At 46.8% G+C, this 23,503-nt stretch overlaps 1 protein-coding gene across 2 annotated transcripts in view; it reads left to right on the forward strand.

The window, feature by feature from the left end:
* Positions 1-23,503, forward strand: part of MEGF11 (multiple EGF like domains 11) — a 1,692,327-nt gene that overhangs the window by 441,861 nt on the left and 1,226,963 nt on the right. For both annotated transcript variants that reach the window (XM_069222897.1, XM_069222898.1), the window contains exon 2: positions 18,306-18,429. In XM_069222897.1, coding sequence (XP_069078998.1) covers positions 18,314-18,429 — 116 coding nt within the window. In that variant the 5' untranslated portion in view covers positions 18,306-18,313. The remainder of the gene's footprint in view (positions 1-18,305; positions 18,430-23,503) is intronic.

Here is a 23,503-nt window from a genome sequence, read left to right on the forward strand (position 1 = left end):
AATCAGAGTTGTCTGTGACGAGCCAGGCATTTCTCGCCTGATGCAGTGTTATATCCACGGATCGAAGCCTACTTCGAAGACTTCAGGAGGTATTGTTATAAACTAGACACAAAGGGCCCTATACCCTAAAAATAAAAATAAAAAAATAAAAATTGTACAGGCCGAGATTTCCATGTCCAGCTGAGCGTGATTTTACATTTTTTTTCTATTCACAAACATTCTCAGAAGTAGGTTTTCATTCATACTTCTAAAATGCGGTTTGACATCTCTCCTGGGCTCGAAGACCTCCTCTGTGGAACAATAGAAAGTGTAGAATTCCAAACAGTAGAAGTGGGAGACCCCTGTGCAAATATCTTTTTCTCGTTTTTTATATGATGAAAACAGTTTTCCCCATGGATGAAACCTTTCTCCCGCACCCCGACAAAAGGTGGAGGTGATCGTTTCCCCTTTTTATCCTGGAAAGTAAGTTAATCCATGCTGCCGTAAATTTATAACCATTTCAAGGGTGGGAAAGGTTCGGAGGAGAGGTTGAGAAGGTCCATGAATGAATATGATTGTGAGTGTTCCCAAAATTCCAAGGCAAACCATGCCCTGGAATGCCCTCTTCCCATCCTTTAGGTGTGATTTGTGAATGCAAATTTATCTGCACATATGGTAGAGAAATCCACAATCATAAATGCATTTAAACCTACCAGCAATCCTTTTGTGAATTTCTGGCAGCCGTAAGTAACTTAATTTGAACTGTAGACCCATGTTCATGGCCAAAATTACTGTTGTGAGTAGGGCCCCAAATGAGGAAAATTAAGCACTGTTGCCCCTGACAACATTGCCAATTTGAAATCTCTCTATGTCCAGGGATTCTAATTTTTCTTTAGATTCTTTTATAAGCATTTCTATGTGGAAAAACCAGGAGGCCAAACAATTTCAGAAAATGGTGTCATACTATTTACCAATTATAGCATTACATTGGATTACTGGGAACAACCATTATGCCCTTCGTTGGTAGATCGCAGGTACCTATGTATCAAATCAAATCATTAACATTTATAAAGCGCGCTACTCACCCGTGCGGGTCTCAAGGCGCTAGGAGGAAGGGGGGGGGGTTACTGCTGCTCGAAAAGCCAGGTCTTGAGGAGTCTCCGGAACGCGGAGTTGTCCTCGGTGGTCCTGAGGCTGGTGGGGAGGGTGTTCCAGGTCTTGGCTGCCAGGTAGGAGAAGGACCTCCCACCCGCCGTGGAGCGGCGGATGCGAGGGACGGCAGCGAGCACGAGGCCAGAGGAACGGAGGAGACGGGTGGGGGCGTAGAAGCTGAGGCGATGGTTGAGGTATTCAGGTCCCTTGTTGTGGAGGGCTTTGTGTGCGTGGGTGAGAAGTCGGAAGGTGATCCTTTTGCCGACTGGGACCCAATGCAGGTGTCTCAGGTGTGCGGAGATGTGGCTGTTGCGGGGTACGTCGAGGATGACGCGGGCCGAGGTGTTTTGAATACGTTGCAGGCGTTTTTGGAGTTTAGCGGTGGTCGCAGCATAGAGGGTGTTGCCGTAGTCCAGGTGGCTCGTGACGAGGGCGTGGGTCACGGTTTTTCTGGTGTCAGCGGGGATCCAGCGGAAGATCTTGCGGAGCATGCGGAGGGTGAGGAAGCAGGTGGAGGACACGGCGTTGACTTGTTTGGTCATGGTGAGAAGAGGGTCCAAGATGAAGCCGAGGTTGCGGGCGTGGTCTGAGGGGGTCGGTGCGGTGCCAAGGGCCGTGGGCCACCAGGAGTCATCCCATGCGGTCGGGGTGTTGCCGAGGATGAGGACTTCCGTTTTGTCAGAGTTCAGCTTTAGGCGGCTGAGTCTCATCCAATCTGCGACGTCCTTCATGCCATCTTGTAGGTTGGTCTTAGCGCTGGCGGGGTTCTTGGTGAGGGAGAGTATAACTTGGGTGTCGTCGGCGTAGGAGGTGATGATGATGTTATGCTTGCGTATGATGTCGGCGAGGGGGCTCATGTAGACATTGAAGAGTGTCGGGCTGAGCGAGGAGCCTTGAGGTACGCCGCAGATGATCTCGGTGGGGTCTGAGCGAAAAGGTGGGAGGTAAACTCTCTGAGAGCGGTTGGAGAGGAAGGAGGTGATCCAGTCCAGGGCCTGGCCTTGGATCCCGGTGGAGCGGAGGCGGGTTATTAGGGTGCGGTGACAGACGGTGTCGAAGGCAGCCGAGAGGTCGAGGAGGATGAGGGCGACTGTTTCACCATTGTCCATCAGGGTTCTGATGTCGTATGTGACTGAGATGAGGGCGGTTTCAGTGCTGTGGTTGTTGTCTTCCAGGAAGTTGGTGAGCTGTTTGTTGACAGTCTTCTCTATTACCTAGGCAGGGAAGGGGAGGAGCGAGATGGGGCGGAAGTTTTTCAGGTCGCTTGGGTCAGCCGTAGGTTTCTTTAGTAGGGCGTTGACTTCGGCGTGTTTCCAGCTTTCGGGGAAGGTAGCAGAAGAAAATGAAGAGTTGATGATGGTCTGGAGGTGCGGGGCGATGATGTCGTTGGCTTTATTGAAGATGAAGTGAGGGCAGGGGTCCGATGGGGCGCCGGAGTGGATAGAGTTCATGGTGGTTTTGGTTTCTTCAATATTGATGTGGGTCCAGGCGTTGAGGGTGATGGCCGGGGGTGTGGGTTCGGTGATGCTTGGTTGGGTCTGGTGTCCGAAGCTGTCGTGGAGGTTGGCGATGGAAGAAGGTGGCGAGGGAGTTGCACAGGTCTTGTGAGGGCGTGACGGCGTTGGCGTTGGGGTTGGAGAACTCTTTAACGATGCTGAAAAGTTCTCTGCTGTTGTGGCTGTTTTTGTCCAGTCTGTTGGTGAAAAAATTCCTTTTGGCTGCGCGGATCAGGTGGTGGTGTTCGCGGGTTGCGTTTTTGAGGGCGGTCATGTTGTCGGCAGTGTGGTCCTTGCGCCAGGCTTTCTCGAGGGCGGGACAGGTTTTCTTCGATTCCTTAAGGGTGTCAGAGAACCAGAGAGGTTTTTTGGTGATGGCCTGTCGATGCGTGCGTCTGAGGGGAGCAAGGTTGTCTGCGCAGTTGGAGATCCAGTTCGAGAGGCTGAGGGCTGCTTCGTTGGGGTCGGTATTGAGGGTAGGTTGGTTGACGGTGAGTGCGGAGAAGAGTTGTTCTTCGGGGATTTTGTTCCACTGTCGACGAGGGATGGGTTGAGTGCGGAGGTGGCGGGTCTCGCGTCGGAATGTGAAGTGGATACAGCTGTGGTCGGTCCAGTGTAGAGCGGAGGCGTGGCTGAAGGAGACGTGTTTGCTGGCGGAGAAGATGGGGTCAAGCGTGTGTCCGGCGATGTGGGTGGCGGTGTTCACCAGTTGCTTGAGGCCGAGGTTGGCGAGGTTGTCGAGCAGGGCGGTGGTGTTGGGGTCGTTGTTCTGTTCCAGATGGAAGTTGAGGTCGCCTAGGAGGATGTAGTCCGGCGAGGCGAGGGCGTGCGGGGAGACGAAGTCGGCGATGGAGTCGCTGAAAGGGGCGCGCAGTCCGGGGGGACGGTATATGAGGGATCCTCTGAGGGTGGTCCTGGGGTCGGTGCGAATCTGGAAATGCAGGTGTTCAGCGGCGAGGGGGGTGTCTTCGGTGGAGGTGGTGACGCTGATGGAGTCTTTGAAGACGATGGCGATTCCTCCTCCTACTTGGTTGGTGCGGTCTTTCCTGGAAATCTTGTATCCTTCGGGGATGGCAGTGGCGATGTCAGGGGCCGAGGAGGCGTTCATCCAGGTCTCCGTGATGAAGGCGACGTCCGGTGCTGTGGAGTCCAAGAGGTCCCAGAGTTCAACGGCGTGCTTGTGGACGGATCGAGCGTTGACCAGGATGCACTTGAGGTGGTTGATGGCGCGTGGGCTGGTGGTTGTGGTAGTTGCGTGGTGGAAGATGCGTTTGCAGGAGTGGCAGGCAGGTCCATGGGTGCGTTTAGGGTGAGCTTGGAAGCAGGTGTTGGAGCGCCCTGGGTTGAGGGCGTGGAGGGTGGTGGGGTCGTAGCGGAGCAGCAGGGTTTGGGAGAGCTGGGGACCAGGGGTCGTGGTGCTGGGCGCGGGCCAGGCGCGGTTGCGCAGCGGCCGCCATAAGAGGGAGGAGGAGGGGGAGGGGTCAGCTGGGGGCGAATGGGAGCTGGGGGGCGGGGCGTGCAGGAGGTGGCGGCGGGAAAGCGGAAGGGAGGGGGTACAGGTAGAGGGAGAAGAGCTGGGGTAGGGGGGTTTAAGGGTGGTGGGGGGTGAGTTTTAGGAAGTTTAGGAGATAGGGAGCGAGATAGGAGTAAGGTTGGGAAGATAGGGGTAGGGGGTTGTAGAGGTGGGTGAGGGTGAGAGGTAGAGTGAAAGGATGGGAAGATAGGGGTGGTAACAGAGGGGGTGGTGAGTGGGGGGGAAGATAGAGAAATAGGTAGATAGGAGGAGGTGGTGAGTGAGGGAGATAGATAGTGAGAAAGAGAGATAGGTAGATTGGTAGATAGGAGGAGTGAGGGAGGCAGATAGCGAACGGGGTAGATAGGGGTGATACAGAGGGGGAGGCGAGTGAGGGAGAGAGATGAGACAGAAGAACAGAAGACAGAAGACGAAGAGCAGAAGACAGAAGCTGAAGAACAGAAGACAGAAGACGAAGAACAGAAGACAGAAGACCACAGAAGAAGGTACAGAGGACGAAGAACAGAAGACAGAAGACCACAGAAGAAGGTACAGAAGACGAAGAGCAGAAGACTGAAGACTACAGAAGAAGATAAAGAAGAAGAGGAGCGCAGAAGGCAGAGAAATACAGATGAAGGTGAAGAAGAGGAGCACAGAAGAGTACAGATGAAGGTGAAGAAGAGGAGCGCAGAAGACAGAAGAATACAGATGAAGGTGAAGAAGAAGAGGGGCGACGAGCGGCAGAGGAAGGAGCCAAGAAGAGGGACATAGAAGAAGAGGCACACGCGGGTCGCGGTGCAGAGGAGAGGCTGAGAAGCACATAGATGAAGAGAGAAGACGGGGAGCAGGAGCGAAAGAAGAGTCCAGAAGAAGATTACAGGAGAGGAGCGAGGAGGAAGAACAGAGAAGAAGAAAAGAAGCAGGAGAGAGGGTGAGTAGCACGGGGCAGGGCGAGGGGCTGGGAGGTGGGGGGTACTTACTGCGAGGTAGCTGGGTGGTCTCAGGAACCTGGGGTGGAGGAGCTGGAGGAGCTGCAGGGGGAGCGACCTACCCTTGGGTCAAGGGTCGCTACCACTGTCGCGCAGCGGCCGCCATAAGAGGGAGGGGTCAGCTGGGGGCGAATGGGAGCTGGGGGGCGGGGCGGGCAGGTAAGGGGGCAAGGTATTGCCTTGCTTTCTTAGAAGCTTGTCCCAGACCTTTCTGAATTGACTCCCTGCTTGGTTGTCTTCTGTTGTGCTGGGAGGCTGTTCCTTGAATGCACTGCGCTTCTGTTAGACCTGGCAGCTTTTAGGTGTGTCTCCCCTGTCTTTTTGCCTTCTGACCTCCTGTTTCTATGGTATACTGGACTCTGTTTTTGTGCACTTTACCACTGCTGATCAGTGCTAAAGTGCAAGTGCTCCCTATGTAAATTGTATTGGTGATTGGTTTATCCATGATTGGCATATTTGATTTACTGGTAAGTCCCTAGAAAAAGTCACAAGAGGTGCCCAGGGCTTGTAAATCAAATGCTACTTGTGGGCCTGCAGCACTGATTGTGCCACCCACATAAGTACCCCTGTAAATAGGTCTCAGACGTGCCACTGCAGTGTCTGTATGTGCAGTTTTAACTGCCAATTTGACCTGCCAAGTGCACCCACTTGTATTTAAAAGGTAGGGCATGTACTGGTGTGTTTTACATGTCCTAACAGTGAAATACTGCCAAATTCGGTTTTCACTGTTACAACGCCTATCTCTCTCATAGGTTAACATGGGGGCTGCCTTTAAATAACTTCAAGGTGTAGATTCTCTTCAAGAGCAGATAGCATGTGGAGTTTGGGGTCTCTGAACTCACAATTTAAAAAATACATCTTTTAGTGAAGCTGGTTTTTAGACTGTTAGTTTGAAAATGCTACTTTTAGAAAGTAGGCATTTTCTTGCTTAAACCATTCTGTGACCCTGCCTGTTTGTGGATTCCCTGTCTAGGACAGTTTGACAGTTGGGTTGTTTACACCTCTCCTATAGACAGTGACATGAAGGGGGCTGGGTGAGGCCTGCAAATCCTGATGAGCCATCTGAGCTAGAGTGAAGGGAGGAGTGATCACTTACACCTGAAAGGACTGTGCCTGCCCTCACACAATGCAGTCTCCCACCCTTGGTGTGTATCTGGGGCCTGGCCTGGGCAAGGCAGGATCTCATGAACAACAGAAACTTTCCTTTGAAGTTTGCCTATTTCAAAGGCAGAAAGGCAGTGCTTAATTTGTGCTTGTTGTTTCTGGTGTGGAGCACCAGCACTTATTTTTGAGGACTGGCGCTTATTTTTCTGCCCCAAGCATTTACCCCGAGCAAAAGACACATATGGGAAAGATGGAGGAAGAGAAAAATGAAAAAGTGTCACAATGAGAGAAAGCAGAAAGCTGCAGGAGTGAACTGAAGGGACAAGAGTGGCTGTAAATGGATTAAAGAGGCTGGGATGGCTTCAGGATTACGCTGCCTTAGTATTCCCTGTCTGCACATTTAATTGCAGCAGCGCATGTTTAAGAGGAGGGCTTTGGGCACCGGCATGTTTTTATTCACAAATTAAGCACTGCAGAAAGTGGTATAAGTAGTGGCCCAAAAAACCCAGACATTTACAATCTTTCTGGATCAAGAGGAACCCTTGCCAAGGAGAAGAGCTGAAGAGCTGAAAAGCTGGAGGAGTACTGCCCCTTTGCTGTTTTGCTTTGCTGGTTTGGCCTGCAGTTGCTGCGTCTGCCTCAAAAGGGAGAAAAGGGTGAACTTTGCTGTGTCTCCTGCTTGAGAAAGTTCTCGAAGGGCTTGGAGTAGACCTGCCTCCTGTTTGAAGTTTCAGGGATATCAAAGACTTCAGTTTCATTTGCCCTACAGCACTGGGAACTGTGCGTTTTGTGCTGTTCAAGAAGAAAAACAACTGCCACTGTGCCAACGATCCCGCTGGCCTGCACTGTGACCTGCTGAGACTGCACGGAGCTGCACCACCCTGCTGCGCACTGCAACCCTGGTCTCACTGATGCCACCATCTGAGGCCGCCACCGAGCTGCTGCTTGCACTGTGACCTGTGGGCCCCGCACTCCAGCATCGCCTTGCTCACACCGCAGCCTAGGCATCCCCGGCGAAGCTGCTCCTACTGGCACCAGTGCCGCTGCCTGCACGGTGGCCTGTGGACACCGCTTGTGAGGTACACGAAGCACCGTCTCATCCCGCACCACAGCCTCGGTACACCGACGCCAGCACCATTGACACCAGTGTCATACCCCAGGTGCCCCTGTCTGCACCGTGACCCGTGGATGCCACACGAAGCCCGTCCTGTGCCACACTTCTGACTTGGGTCTACCGACAACAGTGCTTCAGCAACGACGACGCGGCTGCCTGTGCCGTGACCTGATGACACCGCACGTTGCACCGCCCCACTTCTCACCGCAGCCCTTGTTTCACTGATGCCGCTTGAGGCTGTCACCGAGCCGCTGCCTGCACCATGACCTGTGGGCACTGCACATTGCATTGTCCCACTTCACACCCCATCCATTCCAGAGGTCCTGACTTCATCAGCCTGGAGTTCAATCTGCAATGCGTGTGACTTCAAGGGCTCGACGACCCCACACCGACCTCCAGAACCGACGCCAGCGGTGCTGCTCTCTGGATCTCATCGTGAGGATCACAATGCCCTGCATTTCCAAGGTACTGTTTGTGGGTCTTCCCGACACTGTAGCTGGTCCGCGATACCACGGCTGGCCTGAACTGTTAATTTTGTTGATCACAATGCAGTGATAGCCCCAGGTGGAGCTATTGACTTCAAGGAACTGAATTTTTAAGGAATTCTTGCTAAATTCACATTTTTATTACTGTATGTTGAATTTTTCAGAGAAATATTGGCTTTTTTCTAAAACTGGTGTGGTGTGTTGCCCTTTTGTAGTGTTTTCACTGTATTACTGTGTCTTATGTGAAAATGCTGTACACATTGATTCCGAGATAAGCCTGACTGCTCATGCCAAACTACCAGATGGGTGTGCAGGGTTTACCTGAGCGGGTTTCTCCCTTACCCTGGCTAGAGTGAGGGTCCCTACTTGGACAGGGTGCAAACCGACTGCCAGCTAAAGACCTAATTTTTAATAACTTCCTGTAAAATGAATAACTTCTAATGTTGCAAGTAGCCATAAGCCCGTATCTCTCCCTGCCTTCCTTGTTTTTTTGTGTCAAAATATGTTTATTTAAGACCATCACCTATCGATACAGACATTTTAATGAAAATAATATTAAAATAATAAACAATGCACATTACATATAATAAATACATTGCATTTTTTTTAAAGCCAGAAGCAATTACACATTTCTTTTTCGAAAATCGTCTTTGCTCCATTTGCCTTTGTGCCTTTTCCCTTTTTTTATATTTTTGCCTTTCACTCTTTGCTATTTTGCCTTTTCACTCTTTGTTCTCTTGCCTTTTGTGCCTTTCTCTGATTTTTGACTTTTTCGCTCTTTTTTTCCTGTGCCTGTTGCTGTCTTATTGGTGCCTCCTTCCTGTGCTCCTTTTCCAACCTCCTGTGCCACAACTCCCTCCACCCTCTGCTCCTTACCTGTTCCTACCTGTGCCTCCTGCTCCTTCCTGCTCTCACGCAAAGCCAAACCCACTGCCCCCTGTGCTCCTACCCCCTCTCATGACCTACTTAATACTGGCCGCAGCGTGGACGTGCAGTGAATGCATGCAATGGGTGCACCGCTGACACGCCAAAGGTGAGTACGTTTACTCCTGGACCATGCCTAGCGTCACGAACCCTGGTACTCTGCAGTGTTGCTCCAGTCACTCAACCAGAGACACCCATCCTCTGGTCCTGCCATACAGCACAGCACAGAAGAAGCATTCACTGCAACTACTCCTCTCGCCTGGACCTGCCACACCATCATCCACAGCCAACTCAATATCCGTCACCAAAAGAAGCCCGCCATCACCAACCTGGCCATTCAGAGCTGGAGGAGCATCTCAAAATCAAACTGGTCCCACACTCTCCAAATGAACCAGCCAAACTCTAACTGCAATCTAAACAACAACATCAAACCGCTCGAGAGGTGGATTATAGACTGAACTCACTCACTGGCACACCATAAACACAACAACCAAAAGAGAACTTAGAAGAAGGCAAGCAGGTATGCTGAAGAACTCCACTCAACTAAACAAGACTGCAAAAAACTAGGAAGAAGATGGTAAAAAAATCTGAAAAAAAGAGTCACAGACACCTTTAAATTGGCACTGAGGTGCTGCCACCAGCAGATCTGACAAGCCAAAAAGACAGCCTTAGCCGAGTGCATAGATAATAGCTACAATAGCTACAAGGAGATGGTCAGTATCATCAAAGACTTCACAGCTCCGGTTTTGACCACAAACAGCACCCCTCTCTTGCAAAACCTGTGCGGCAACCTATTGGTATTCTTCAGCAACAAAATGGAAACCATCTATAACAACTTTGATCCTCAGCCAAACCCCAGCAGCCTTGCTTACAATGGTCCAGCTTACCCACAAAAGAACCTAGGAAACACCCTGACTACATGGCCAATAATCATCATGGAAGAGACAACCAACATCATGGAAACCATCCACTCAGTGGCCCTGACAGACCCCTACCACATCTCCATTATGGGCATCTCTATGATCAATGAAGGACTGACCTGCATCCTGAACACCTCCATCACCACTGCAATGTTCCCAGAGATGTGGAAACAGGCAGCTGTTAACTCACTACTAAAGAAATCGTAGGCAGACCCCACCCAGCAAGCATACTGCGTACTGAGCTCCCTACTGCCTTAATCTGCCAAGGTTGTGGAGAAAGCCATCAGCAAGCCACTCACCAGCTACCCCAACATACACATCTCCTAGCTTCATATCCACTCACAAAACAGAGACCCCCCCTCATCGCAGTAACAAACAACATCAGAATGATCCTCAATCAAGGAGAAGCAGTGACTCTCGTCCTGCTCAACCTCTTAGTGGCCTTTAGCACTTTCTCCCACTCCACCTTGAGCAGAAGACTACATGAAACTGGCATCCAACACAAAGTCAACACCCAACTGATACTCTCCTTCACAGACAAAACTCCTGTAACAAAAATCAACTTCGCTACCTGCAAGACCACAGTAAATCCAACTGCCTCAAGCTCAACTCTGACAAGACCGAAGTGGTGAACTTTGGAAGGAAAACATCTGCTTGGGATTTCACCTAGTGACCGGTAGACTTCAGCTCCACACCAACCGCCACCACCCTCACCAGAAACTTAAGAACCATCCTAGACGACAAGCATGACATGAAATCTCAAGTAAACAAGGTGACATCCACCTGTTTCTGCATCCTGAGGATGCTGTGAAAAATCTTCAAGCCACTACCAGAAAACACCAGGAAAACAGTCACACAGGCCCTGATTACCAGCAGACTTGACTACGGCAATGCATCCTACATGGGAATCACAAAACAGCACCCGAACCGGCTCCAGACCATCCAAAGTGTAGCAGTAAAATTCATCCTCAACGTACTTCGCCACATCCACATCACTTAACACTTCAAGGAACTCTACTGGCTCCCAATATACAAGTGCGCTCAGTTCATTCTCAGTCACACATATAAAGTACTACACAGCATAGGGCCCACTTAGCTCAATAGCCGTATACACTTCCACCAACCTTCCAGACACCTACCCTCATCTAGGCTTATTTTTCATCATCAGACTTTGACCCAACACAAAATAGAAAAAAGGCAGAAAAGGGGGAGAAAGGTGGAAGAGAAAGATTGAAAACCGTGACAAAGGGAGACAGCACAGGTGTACAAACCATGCTGGAGTGAGATAAAGGAGCAAGGACTGTAGAGTGGTAGAAGAACGAAGCGTTATGTGGCTTCAAGATGAGACAGCCTTTGTGTTTGGCAAACTCGACCTTCAGTAGCACCTGTGGCGAACATCTTAAAAAAATGTTGTGTCCTCCCCCTGCATGTATTATTTAATAAATTAAGCACCGACTGTAAGCTACTGTCATGGTTAAAACTCTTCCCACTGACCTCCCCTTTCCTTCATTCTCAATTCCCCTCCTTTAAAGATGCCTAGGGGAGGCCTAAGGGTTGTTCAAGCAGCATAACATAAGACCATGTTCCTCCCACCCCTTCTGTGTACATATACTTATATTGCCCACTCCACGCTCCTCCCCGACCCCCAGGGTACACATACTTACACCCCCTCCAGTGTAGACGTTCAGGTTCCCTCTTCCAGTGTGCAGCTGCATTTTCCCTGCTGTAGTGTAACTATATTTAGATCCAGAGGCCTCTTGGCACACTGTGCTCATTGCCTAGGGATAGTTTCTCATCAGTCTTTACCCTCTAAAGATGTCTCCTCATAGTAAATTGAATGCTGACTTTAACATAAATTTGACGCAGCACCTATAAATCACCCACCTTCATTAGTACTCTTCATTCCCTCATACATCTCCACAGAGGAGCATGATGGACAGAGGGGAAATGTTTTCCGGAATCTTACTTGTCTTTTATTTAGTCTTGTTTTTAAATTAATCCGTCATTAGAGCCAGTTAGAGCCAGTTAGCGCAGAGCCGCATACGCCATCTCGGCTGGATCTGTCAGGACGATGGGGCAGGATGGACTGGATTGGCTCACAGCTCCTTCCAATTGTTCAATGGACTAATTTCCTACCTCTTCCATGCACTCTCTTAAAGTTTAATTTCCAGTACTAGGGGAGGCAGCCTTAGGATGTTGTCAAAGTTCTCCTAGAAAATAATCTTATGCTCTTGCTCTCGGTGGTGGTGCAGCCTAAAGGACGTACCTCTTTTTTCTTTCATCTAACCGAGGCATCACCTCACCTTGTGCAAACTATGATGAAAAAAGTAACGAAAAGGGGGGGTTTCACCGCGCCATGCTGAGAAAGGTTTTGGTGTGCTAGATTGTCTTCCACCCCCACATCCCATTTCTTCTTCTCATTGTTGAATTTCCTGAGCATTGGCATGTGCATAAACATCTTCATAAACTCTTGAAACGTCAGGCTGTGTTAGCTGCTAGTAACTACTAGATTTCTCCCGAGAAGTGTTGAGTATGAAGCAATGTAACCCAATTGTTGGAGAGTAGTCCCAGCTAATACTGGCTGGCCCCCACACATAGCGCTGTCTACTGTATACCATAGATTTGTCCTCTCATGTTTATGTTAATTTTTATGGTGTGTTTTAGGAGAAAGTAAGATACTTTTTCATAAATGTGAAAGTGTTTGCTGTACATTGATTTATTGGCTGCTATTGTACATTTTCCCCAGCTTCTACCTCCCACCGCCGCCGAGACACCGTTTTTGGACTACTTGACTTTGCCTCTTCGAGGGTCAAGTGCTAAAGGGGTTTTATACTTGATGCTCAGTCTTGGGCTGATAGTACCATGAAGCCTCAGGTCACCAGTGGTAAAAGGCCTCCATTGTTACAGACTTGCTCCACTAACCCCTGGAGCTCCTGAAAAGGTTCATACAGTGTGTGTTACCTACATGTTTCACACAGATCTCAATGGCAATGGCTCAAATGCATACCAACCTTGCCAGCAAGGGAACATGAACAATACATTATTAGTAACTGCTGGTTCCAAATTTCACACAAGATTTGCAGACCCCATCTTTTGATTTTCACGATTGGTTCTCAATAACTTTTAATCCTACATTGGCAATGCTGCATTCACTTTTTTGTGCTTTTTATTCTAAATTGTGTTTCTCCCTCTCTTTACTCTCCACCAACCCACTGTTTTCCTATTTTTTCTGACTGTTTGGGGTCGAGTGCCCAAAGCGCTCTGTCTCTGGTGTAATCTCTCTGTGGGCTTTTAAACACACCCTCAGTTTGGTTGGTTTGTGGGCTTACCTTTTTAAAATTCGCTTGATTTCATCAGTGAAAGGCATGCATATGTCATGCCTTTTCCGGTGTTTAGCCCTTCTCGAGCGCACCGGCTAACTACTGAAATCATACGAGGATCGATGTTTTCGTTATGGTTTCGTGACCACTTTTTCTTTTTATTTCCTAGGCAGCGTGATCTTGCTGGGCAGTAGTCGAGCGTTATGCATAACATCAGCTCGGTCACATGGATAATTGCACTTTTGCCAATACGTTTCACTGCGAGCGAATTTCTGTTTTCTTTTGTGCATCTGCTTCGCCCTCATGGCGGCCGTCAGCTCGCCTATGTGAAACTCTTTTACTTTTCAGTTTATGTGGCAAGAAAAGTCCAGTTAGGAGTTTAAAACGCAAAGGGCTCTAACTCGAGCAAACGCAAGACCCATTGCATTGCAATTGCTTGTTTATATTTGGACTCGATTAATTTTAGTCTAAGAGACTAAAACACTCTAAACGTAAAACAAAGTCCATCTATCTAACTAGAAGAGGTTTACACAAATACAACACGCTTGTGTCCAGATTTAATTTATTGAGCGGTATATCAAGAGTGCTGAAGAAAGAGGGGGCTTGGGGGCTTAGGTTGTACAAAAGAGAAATGCAAGTATTGTTGGCTCTAGACCTGAGCAGACCTACATCCGTGTGATCTCGTAAACTTTCAACCCCCCTTCGCCTGTTTAATGGCTTGTGATGCCTGTTATGCCAGTGCACAGCAAGGTTAACAAATAAGTCACCTTAACATTATATCCACTCATGTGCCTCATGGCTGTCCATACCTTCGATCATTATAAATCCAGCTTGGGGCAAAACCAAAGTTGCAATCAGGTAGATGGTATTGTCAGAAAAGTATATGCTTGTTGAGTCTGGTCAACAAGCTGATGGGCTTTAGAACAGTTATGCAAGATCTTAAAGAAAATAATATTAGATTCTGTTTGTGTAGACCTTTGAAGTGTATACGCAGGGGCCTGACTGCTTATCTTCAAATGTTTTCAATATTTACTCTAACCAAGGGATCTTCAGGGCATTTTCAATATCTCCAGAGAAAGGTTCACTAGAATTTCAACTAGCCTGAAAACATGCATGCCCATGCTTTAGTCTCAAGAACAAAAGGATCAGAGTAGGAGATAGTATGTGAGAGTGTTATCTAACTGCTTCTTCAGGGAGTGCACCTGTAATAAATACTTTCAATATTGCGAAAATTCAATAGAAAATTCATATTGCAGGTCTTTTTAATAGAAAATGCATATTGCAGATCTTGGAAGGACTTGAAATAACCGTCCACCATCTGACATTGAAGCTGAAGAATGCTCCCAAGAACCACTTGTCACATGCAATAGATTTTTTCCCAATACGTATTTTTTCACAACCGTGTTTACGAGTAAAAAATCACAAGAGCTTCAGAAACCTGTGTGTAGAGTGCCCTGTGCTTCTTAATGATGGGAAAATTGTTGGGTTTGTGAATTGTGAGGGGATTTTTATCATGTGAAGTAAGGGCAGGCTACTGCTTATGTCAATTAGGGATTTCTCTAACACTGGCCAGGTAGGTTTCTGTTAGACCTCAGGAAACAAGTAATTTGTGTTCTCTCTTTCTGTCGATACAATACAAAGGATGTAATTCTGAATCTCAGAAATTAGGGGCAAATGGTGTTTGCACCCAAACTCGATACGGAGTCTCACACAATTTGCATTTGCACCTACAATGTTACCCCTCAAAACCTTATTCAGGTACAGCCTAGATTAATGTTTTTTCACCATTCTGACATTCCCATGTATGTAAGGGCGAAACAGTACAGTTATATGTGATATAAAACCGCAATACCAAGTTATTCCCAATTCCAACATGAAATTCGGACTAAGGAGGAAACATCATTGTGCATAAAAACTGATACCTGTGGTAACAAATTTTCCAAGTGAGTTTTTACCATTTGGAAATACTGTGGCCCATGAAATGAGGCAGAGAGTGCTTTATGTGCCGGCCAGCTCAGAATCCTATCGCCTGTGCAAGCATGCTGAGCACATACGTTGATACCAGGAAGTAATTTTGTCTTCATTGTAGTTTGCAGGCTATTCCATAGACTGTGTTGTTGCTTTATGCTGCCTCTCATCTGTTGACTTAGACAGTCAATTAGCAAACCACTCTCCTCGTGTTTTCATTCTCTCATCTGTGCGCTAAGCCTCTTCATTGGTATCCATCCACGGCACACATGAGGGAACTATTTTTTGTTTTTCTTTGAATGATCCGTAGATGTGCACGTGTTTTCTTGCTCTTTCTCCATCAGGTAGTGATTTGCTTCCACAGCTTTCTGTCTTGCTCATCACCCTTGTAGCTCGTCTATAAGATCACTGCAGTAAGTACATTTGTGCCCAATTTTGACTAAGGAGCAGTGTTTATCTGCTAAAGCTGGCTATCTATGTAGTGTACCCAATGTAGGGGTACACTATGCAAATAGTACACACGGCCTTTCCCAAAAGCTCTCTTTTGTGGTAGTGTGGGCGAGCAGTTGGGCTTATCAAAGGGTAGTGCTAAGCATTTGTTGAACACAGAATCAATAAATGAAACACACAATGAAGAAGGAAGTCAAGGCCAATGTTTAGAAAAATAGTTACTTTGTTTATACACCAGAATACTTTAAGGGAGTTAAGTATTGTTGCAGTTGTATTGATTTAGCAAGTAACACTTTCACTCATATATGCTTTTATTCAGTAAGGGTTCCAAAGTACTTTGCAAAGGGGTCCTTGCAAACAGTTCTCAGGGGTCCCCGGTGGATTCCAGTGTGCTAGGGGTGCAAGGTCACAAGAAAGACCATCAATACAGTTTTACCTGCAGTTGGGCATCTTGGTGCAGTGGTGCTAGTCTGCAGACTGCATGGTTGGCAAAGAGGGGGCCATCTAGAAAGAGAATGCAACAGGGACTTTGGGACAAGTCCGGGAGCTCCCAACAGTGGGCTCCATTGGTGTGGGTTCTGGGAGCAAGGGAACACCAATGGATGTCAAGGACACGGGCCATGGAGCTCTTGTGCAGAGGGTCTTCGTCGTCGGTGCTCCTGCGTCAAGGCACCCACTGTTCTTTGGTGGATCTGCAAGAAGAGGGACAAAGCAAGGCAACTGGATGCTTCTGGATGATGTCCTCTGTGGTGCTGACCTCCCTCGATGGCTGGTTTTCAGGTGTGATGTTGGAATCCGGGTTGGACTTCAGCAAGCCTTGGTTGCTGCAAGGGGTCTGGTAGCTCAAGTATTGGTGCTGGACGTCTACGGTTGGTCCTGATGATTCCTCATTTTGTGGGGAGACGGGACTGGCTTCTTGGAGTACAATGACCTCCTCCTGGATGGTTGCTGCTTCAGTGGCCCCAGACTTCTTGTGGGAAGTGGGTATAACCCTGTCCCAGAATTCCTAGTTCCACCAAAATCGAGTTGGTGGAACCCTTCCTTGAATGTGCGCTTCAGGTAGCCCACCACAGAGGTGTGGCATGCCCAGAGGTATAACATGCCTACTGCATAAATAATTTTCCCACTTGTCTTGGTGCCATGTGGGCCTTGGGGCAGGGGGTGGCAACTCCCAGGTCTGGGGGAGCCAGGGTCACATACCAAAGGCGACAGTCTTTGAGGTCCTTGGCTTTGGTATGCATATTTGCTAGCCATCCTGCTCGAGTACCCAGGCCCTGGGTACCAGAGGTATCATTTTCTAGGGACTTACAGAGGTACAGGACTGTGTGCCAATTGTACACATTTTACCTTGTTTTAGGGAAAGAACACTGGCACTGAGGAACTGTTTGGCCAGGACTCAGTGCACCTCGCTCAAAATACCTCAGTACCAGTGAGCAAAAAGTGGGGTTTGAGCATGTCAAAATGGGCACTTTCCTACACAATGTTTTTATCATGTGCCTTACACATGTTGCATTAATGCCTAGGCATGGACACACACGGGCCAAATTTGTGGAGCTGGAGTAGGGGCAGACATTTCATGCAGAAGGTGTATTTAGTATGACTAGAAAAGTGTTGTGTTCTCCTGAATGTTGCTGTAGACTACCAAATGGCTTGAGCATTTGTTTTAGTTCCAAATCCTGTGTAATATAAATTAGGCCTAAAGCACACTTTTTCCTTAAACTTCTGACATCTCATTATTCGCTTTAAATTATTTTCATGCATTACTGTGTGAAAACGTTTTGAAAGATCAACCATGCTGATTATAAAGAATTAAATTATTCAGTTCAAGGTACGATTTAGAAATACCTTTGGATATGTATTTGCCTTTACTCTAGTATGTTCATTTTTTAAAACGTTCGCTGTAGCAGTGCTTTGCAAAAAAGCATTGCCAAAACCAATAGCTTGGCCCTTGTATTATAAAGGTGATACATATTAACTTTGCCATTGTGTGTTAATCTATTTCAATGTGTATTTTAGTGTTTTTCTTCTGCTTCCCTTTCAGTGCACAAAAGGGTACATATACCAAACTGCTCTCGGATATCTAAAGTGCATTCAGTTAGAAACCTTTCACAACCCTCAACCTCCCCCACCACCACATATATGTTACACATTCTTTCATTTGCTCTTCTGATCTATCTTTCCATCCTTTGATTTACTCATCCTTTCAGTCTTTCTTCTGCAGATGTTTTTATTTTTTACCTTCTTTAATGTTTCTTCTCACTTTTAACTTCCATTTCGTTCTGCCTCTTTTCACTTTCCCACTTTTAATTCTTTACTCCTAGTTCATATTTTCCCTGTTTTTAATAATCCTCATTGTCATTCTTTCCACTCCCTTCTCTGGTGTTTTCCTCGTTAATCGTCTTGCGTTTCTCCTTATTTGCCGTGTTTTTCCTAATTTCTCAGCTTTTATTTTCACTTCTCCTTCCTAGGTGCTGCCTCGTACTCTTTCCCTCTCCCTCACTCTTGCCTGCTTTCCTTCATTTCCTCTCTTTCCTTCTTACACTCTCCTCTGTGCAGCGGTGTAGCAAGAGAATTGCAGGCCCTAGCGCAAGCAGGGAAAACGGGCCATTTCATTCATAAAGTTGTACATAGGGTACAATGAGCTCCTAAGGGTCCTGGTGGTATTGCACAGGCTGCACTATTGATAACTAGGCCTCTGCCCTTGTTCTTTCTCTGTTCTGTAATGTACCACAACCTAGATATCTCTGTGCCACAATGCATAATACTGCCCTTATGTCTTGACACCTTCCTGCTGTAACTTACTGCCCGAGCTTTGCCTCTTGGCTGGTGCATGTGATTTCCTTTGGTGTTGCTGCAGATGACTTTATTTCATGGACATCTTTTCTTTGTAGGTTTGAGGATGGTGTCCTGTGGTACCACGTACTGGTTCCTACCAGCACTTGCTGTGTCTTTCCTGCTCAACACGGCCACCTCGTTAAACCCAGACGACCCGAATGTCTGCAGTCACTGGGAAAGGTAAGAGTAACCCTGTGTTATCAGGAGCTTCTTTGGCACACTGAGCTTAGCCTGAAGAAGCTGCTCGTGCCCATGTTACGTTCGAGTGTATGTCTGTACGCGCCGTCTCACAGCGCACGGAGGCGGGATTATTTATGCGTGGAGCTGTATCTGCCATTTGTGTCATGGTGGATTTTGGGGGTTTTGGTTGGCTTTCAGGCTAACGACTGGAGCTGAGAGTTTGGGGATAAAGTTTGTAGGGAGTACCGGTTGTAGTTTAGTATGAAGATCGAGTATGAGGACCCGGTGTAAGGTCACAGCAGGAGCTAGGATTCGTTAAATTTCCTATTTTGGTGAGAGTTAAGGTTATGTTGTTTAGCAGGCGTGCATTTGTAAGAAATACCCTTAGACGTGTGTCTCGAGGCAAAGCAGAGGGAGAGGTGCATGCGTTATTTATAGTTATGTACATTTTTTGCACAGTGTACTTGCCTGGCCTGCTCCTTAGCCTAAGTAATTCCAAGTAAAGCTCTGACTAATTACATAATTTAAAGGCAGTGCTCTTTTAACGTGTCTCTGCCATGCAAAGATGGACCTCTATCAAACCCGTAAAGCATTCATGGACATTGGACCCTCTTTGGAGCACCTCAGAGTTGTACTTGACGTGCAGTGATGCTTAGGGGTACCAGAACCTGCCAGTATGGTGTGAAGTAGTGAAAACTGGGAAATAGGCGTGGATTGCAATGTTTATTTCCTTTAGCACCTCACAGACTGGTTTCACATGACCTAATGCATAAGTGGCCAAGGGTCATATTTGGGCACTAGTGAGCAGCCCACAATCCATCCGGGTTGCAGAGGTCATGGTCTTGTCACCCTGGCAGAGGGCCATCTTCCATGTTTAGAGAACTGGCCTTACCTGCTGGGGGTCTGTCTGTTTCGAGGGAGAAGCTGCCTTGGTGGCTCTCTTCAAAGCAATTCATTTGAGCGGGCGCCATGTTTAAAGAGTTTGCTCTACAAACTTTGCAGCTTCTGTGGAGTTACTCAGGCTGCATGCTGTTCTGGCAGGTCAGCGGAGGAGTGTACCACGCTGCCCTGACAAAGAACATCCTGCCATATTTAAAGATGTTTGCCAGGGAGGTGGATATCTCTGTGGCTTCAGCAAAGGTGCTGCAATAGCTGCTCCTCAGAAGTGACTAAAGCTTTTGCTGTGCGGGAGCCATGTTTCTCAAAACAAACCCCGAAATTGGAAGCTTATAACTGGGAGGTTGTTACTGAAGATCAAAAAAGTAAATGGCTCTGACATGCTAGTTGTCATTTATTTATTTTCGGGTGTGGGACCGTCAGGATTTCCGTGGCAGTCCCAAACAATGAAAACTTATGTCTGAGCATCTGCCCGAAAGGCCACATTGTCTTGGGTACCACTGGTAAAAAATTTCTACTGGTGGAGCAAGCAAGTTTACAGAATTACCCCCATTCTGTTAAACCCTAAATAAGGCCCAAGTCATGTAGAAGTGTCCAGTTATTATTGTTCTATAATCGAAGGTAACCCGTTGTTAATACAACAGATTGTGAACGTACAACAACCCTTCTGACTTTCCTCAATGCCACATGGACCTGCCCACAAGGCACTGCGGTTTTCCTTTTTTATTATAGATCAGAACATTTAAACACCCTCCGTGACCTTTTTTTTTCTTTAGTAACAGCCGATAATTCCAAAATCCCTCTCCGGGTGATTTATTAACATCTAAGTAACAAAGTCGTCCTGGTCAGTGCAACCAATCAATTCTGGTATTTAATTTTGGTTTCTCCTTGATTGGGATGCCTGGGTTACAGACTTTCTTTTCGAAAAATCGATACCTTTGCCTGTGATCTGAATTCTCCCAGGTCCGAAAGGAAACCTCCGCCGTTCGAGCACCTTCTGCTCGCTCGGGTTCCATTTGCAGGGAGGTTTGTGCACGTGTTTTATTTTAGCTCATTTGATGTGTGTCCTTTATTTATATCTTACTTGCCTTATTATTGAGATCTTTTTTTGTGTGGTAACAACGCTCAAGCTCTCTTACTCTCGTAGGATGTTACTAACATCACCCTCCAGGGAAGCAAAACACGTCTGTAATTGTTTAACATCGTCGGCTTTTTACCATCCATAATCCTGTTTGAGTAAAGCCTGCCATTTCATTAGAAGTTTGAGCCTTTTCTTGAAATCCTTAAGGTAGAAAACTAGTCTAATTGTTCTGCCTGAGTATACATAGCCTGCAACTTCTTAATTGGTCTTGGTTCTGAATTTAAAATACCAAAAGCACCTCACTGCACTGAAATACAGTATTGCCTATTGTAGCCCTAGGCCCTAATGCTACTAATATAGATGACACAGACGTAGGGTTACTTGTATCTGGCCCAGGGGAGGTGCGCCCGGCCTCTGTTATTAGCAGGGTCACCTGACTGGTGACTCCTGTGATGGATGGGTGTGGGTTGAGTGTGGAAGCCAGCCCTCAGCAGAGTGTCTGGTGGAAACACTAGAATATGTCCGGCAGGACTCTACACCTATTATGGAAACATGAGTTCACAGGAAATGCAGAAAACGAGGTAAACTGATGCTAGCTTTTATCATAAGATACCTCTTTCTGTTTCCCCTCATTTGCTTTGTTTCTTCCTTTATTCATGCGCTATACGTGGGCATAGCAGGACGATTCTTCCCTATTCCACACTCTTTACATACAAGGCTTTCAGTGAAGCTACCCCCATATTTAGTTGGTGCTGAGAGGCTGGCCTTCTGCATGGATAAAACTAGAATTCATAATTTCCCAAGTTTGAATTTTAAGAATCTCATTGCTCAACTAACGAAATCTCCTTAAATTGCCCATATCCTTCTATGTGCAGAATATTCCTCCTTTCTACAGGCCTACATTTACCTGCTTGAACCATGCCTTCTTTGCCCTGGTACTTCTCCACCCCTGGAGTACCAGAATCTAGAATGCCCTCAGATTACTGTTGCACCTACGCTGATCCCAAGCCAATCAACGTTGCCCTGTGCTGGTTGCAGAAGAGCCTTGTGTTCAACACCTGCAAACCTGCTCCCACAAATGAGTGCTCTGTGTCCACAAGCAAGAAGTAAGATGGCTGCCGTAGACCTGCATGGCTCTATTTCCCACCTCAGGCCAGGTAAACAAAAATGATGGACAGGTGTTATATAGTTAAAATCAAAATAATGTTTGTTATCCATTGCAGGAGTGAGCTTGGCCAGCTAAAAGACAGGAGATGGCCCAACTATTAGACAGTATGTTGTAGATTGGAAATCCCTACTCCTCTTCACTTCCCTCCTCCTTGATAATCTTCTGTGGGCGGAGCTAAGCCTCCCACCAGCAGAGAGACATCATCTCCTAAAATGAGAAGTAAATTAGAAGATTTTCCAAGAGACCAACACTATTAAAGGATAGGCTATTCTAGTGCAGAGTAGGCCATGTCACACCCGGTATTCCTTGCACACATGAAATAAAATGCATAAAAGATCAAATTCTAAATGTAAGCAGGAGGCATTCAGGTGCACTTTTCTGTTGTGAGAGGATCTGGGCAAAATTCCAATCAAAGCAACATTGAAGTAGGTTGGGAATGAATGCAGGAGAGCTTCGTGTATCTGGAAACGTCGACACAAAGCTTTTTCACTGAGTGGTATTGCTCTTACTCTTTTGCTGCACCTGGTCTCCGCCGTAAGTTAAGAACCAGAGCCAGTAGTCCACATCTGTAACCTCCAGATGCTGTTTCACTCTAATTTCCATACCACCCCAAGTTAATGCGACCATCACAAGCACTCACTTGAGGCTCCTCTGCCTAAAAAAAATGTCCTGCTCTTCACATGGAAGCAATAGATACATCTAACCTGGTGCATTACACACTTAGCACCCAACCGGCTGGAGATTTGCGGCTTTTAAAACCCTGAGAAGTGCAAAACTCCTCTTGACGTCAACAACATATCTATAACTGGTGCTGCAACAAAGGGGCCATATGGCCCCACTGAGCCCTGACTAGTTCTGTATTTTCTAGGTTTGCACGAGGCCCTTGCCACCATTGCTATGTCACAGCTGGAAATTGAACTCTCTGTGCTAGGATCAAAAAGTTAAATCAATGTCTATAAAGGGTTTAATATGTTCTGCTGTTACTGCTGCACTGTAGGAAATTACTGTCTTTTGTGTGGTGTATCACTAGATTTTGTTTTAACTGTTTTTGCTGGCTGTAAAACACAGTGCACGTTATCCCTGCTAACCAGCAGTAATGTGCACATGCTCCTCCTTTTGACATGGGGAAATTGGTATACTTGGTAGCTTAGTAATTGATAGCTTGCCTACACATCCCTAGAATATGGTACAAAGTATATCCAGGACTTGTAAGTTAAATGCCACCAGCAGAGAGAAGCATCTGTTGTGCCATCCACTACATTGGCAGTACAAACATGGCTTCAGACCAACCCTGTGTAGCCTTACTACCGAAGTGTAAAACCTTCATTTCAACCTATCAAAATTACCCCAAGTCAAAACCTTCCTTTTAAATCTTAATACGTCATCCTTATGTAGGCCTTGTAGCCAGCAAAGCGGGGTGCTTGTATTTAAAAGTAGGACATGGAGAAATTTTAAGTAAACATGTCCTTACAGCGACTAGAATCCCAAAGCTATTTTTCACTGAGGAAGGTATAGCTGTCCTATGCAGAAAAACAGGTACAGATTAAAATTCTAATACTGTATCTCGGGGATGAGGCTTGCTAGAAAAAATATTGATGACTATTTTTGATAGTTATTGAAAACACAATTCAATAGTGAAGTTGTTTCTTTGATAAATATTAAGGGGAAGTAGTTTTCAGAAAGTTACCTTTTCCCTGCTTGAGGTTCCTGGAAGCTGATCTGCATTTGCTCTACAATATTTCCAGCCAGTGATTAGCATTTGATATGGTGTGAAATGCCTCCCAGAAGCAAACAATAAGCTGACATGAATGGGCAGAAATGACTCCTCTGAGTCTTGCAGAATATGCTATGGGAAGGCTTTGAGCATCCTTTTTTACACTACGGTGTCAAATCCTGGTTAACAGGTCTGTTGGGTTTGCTTCGGGAGA

This window comes from Pleurodeles waltl, chromosome 3_1 (genome assembly GCF_031143425.1).
Source record: "Pleurodeles waltl isolate 20211129_DDA chromosome 3_1, aPleWal1.hap1.20221129, whole genome shotgun sequence".
NCBI classification, from domain to species: Eukaryota; Metazoa; Chordata; class Amphibia; order Caudata; family Salamandridae; genus Pleurodeles; species Pleurodeles waltl.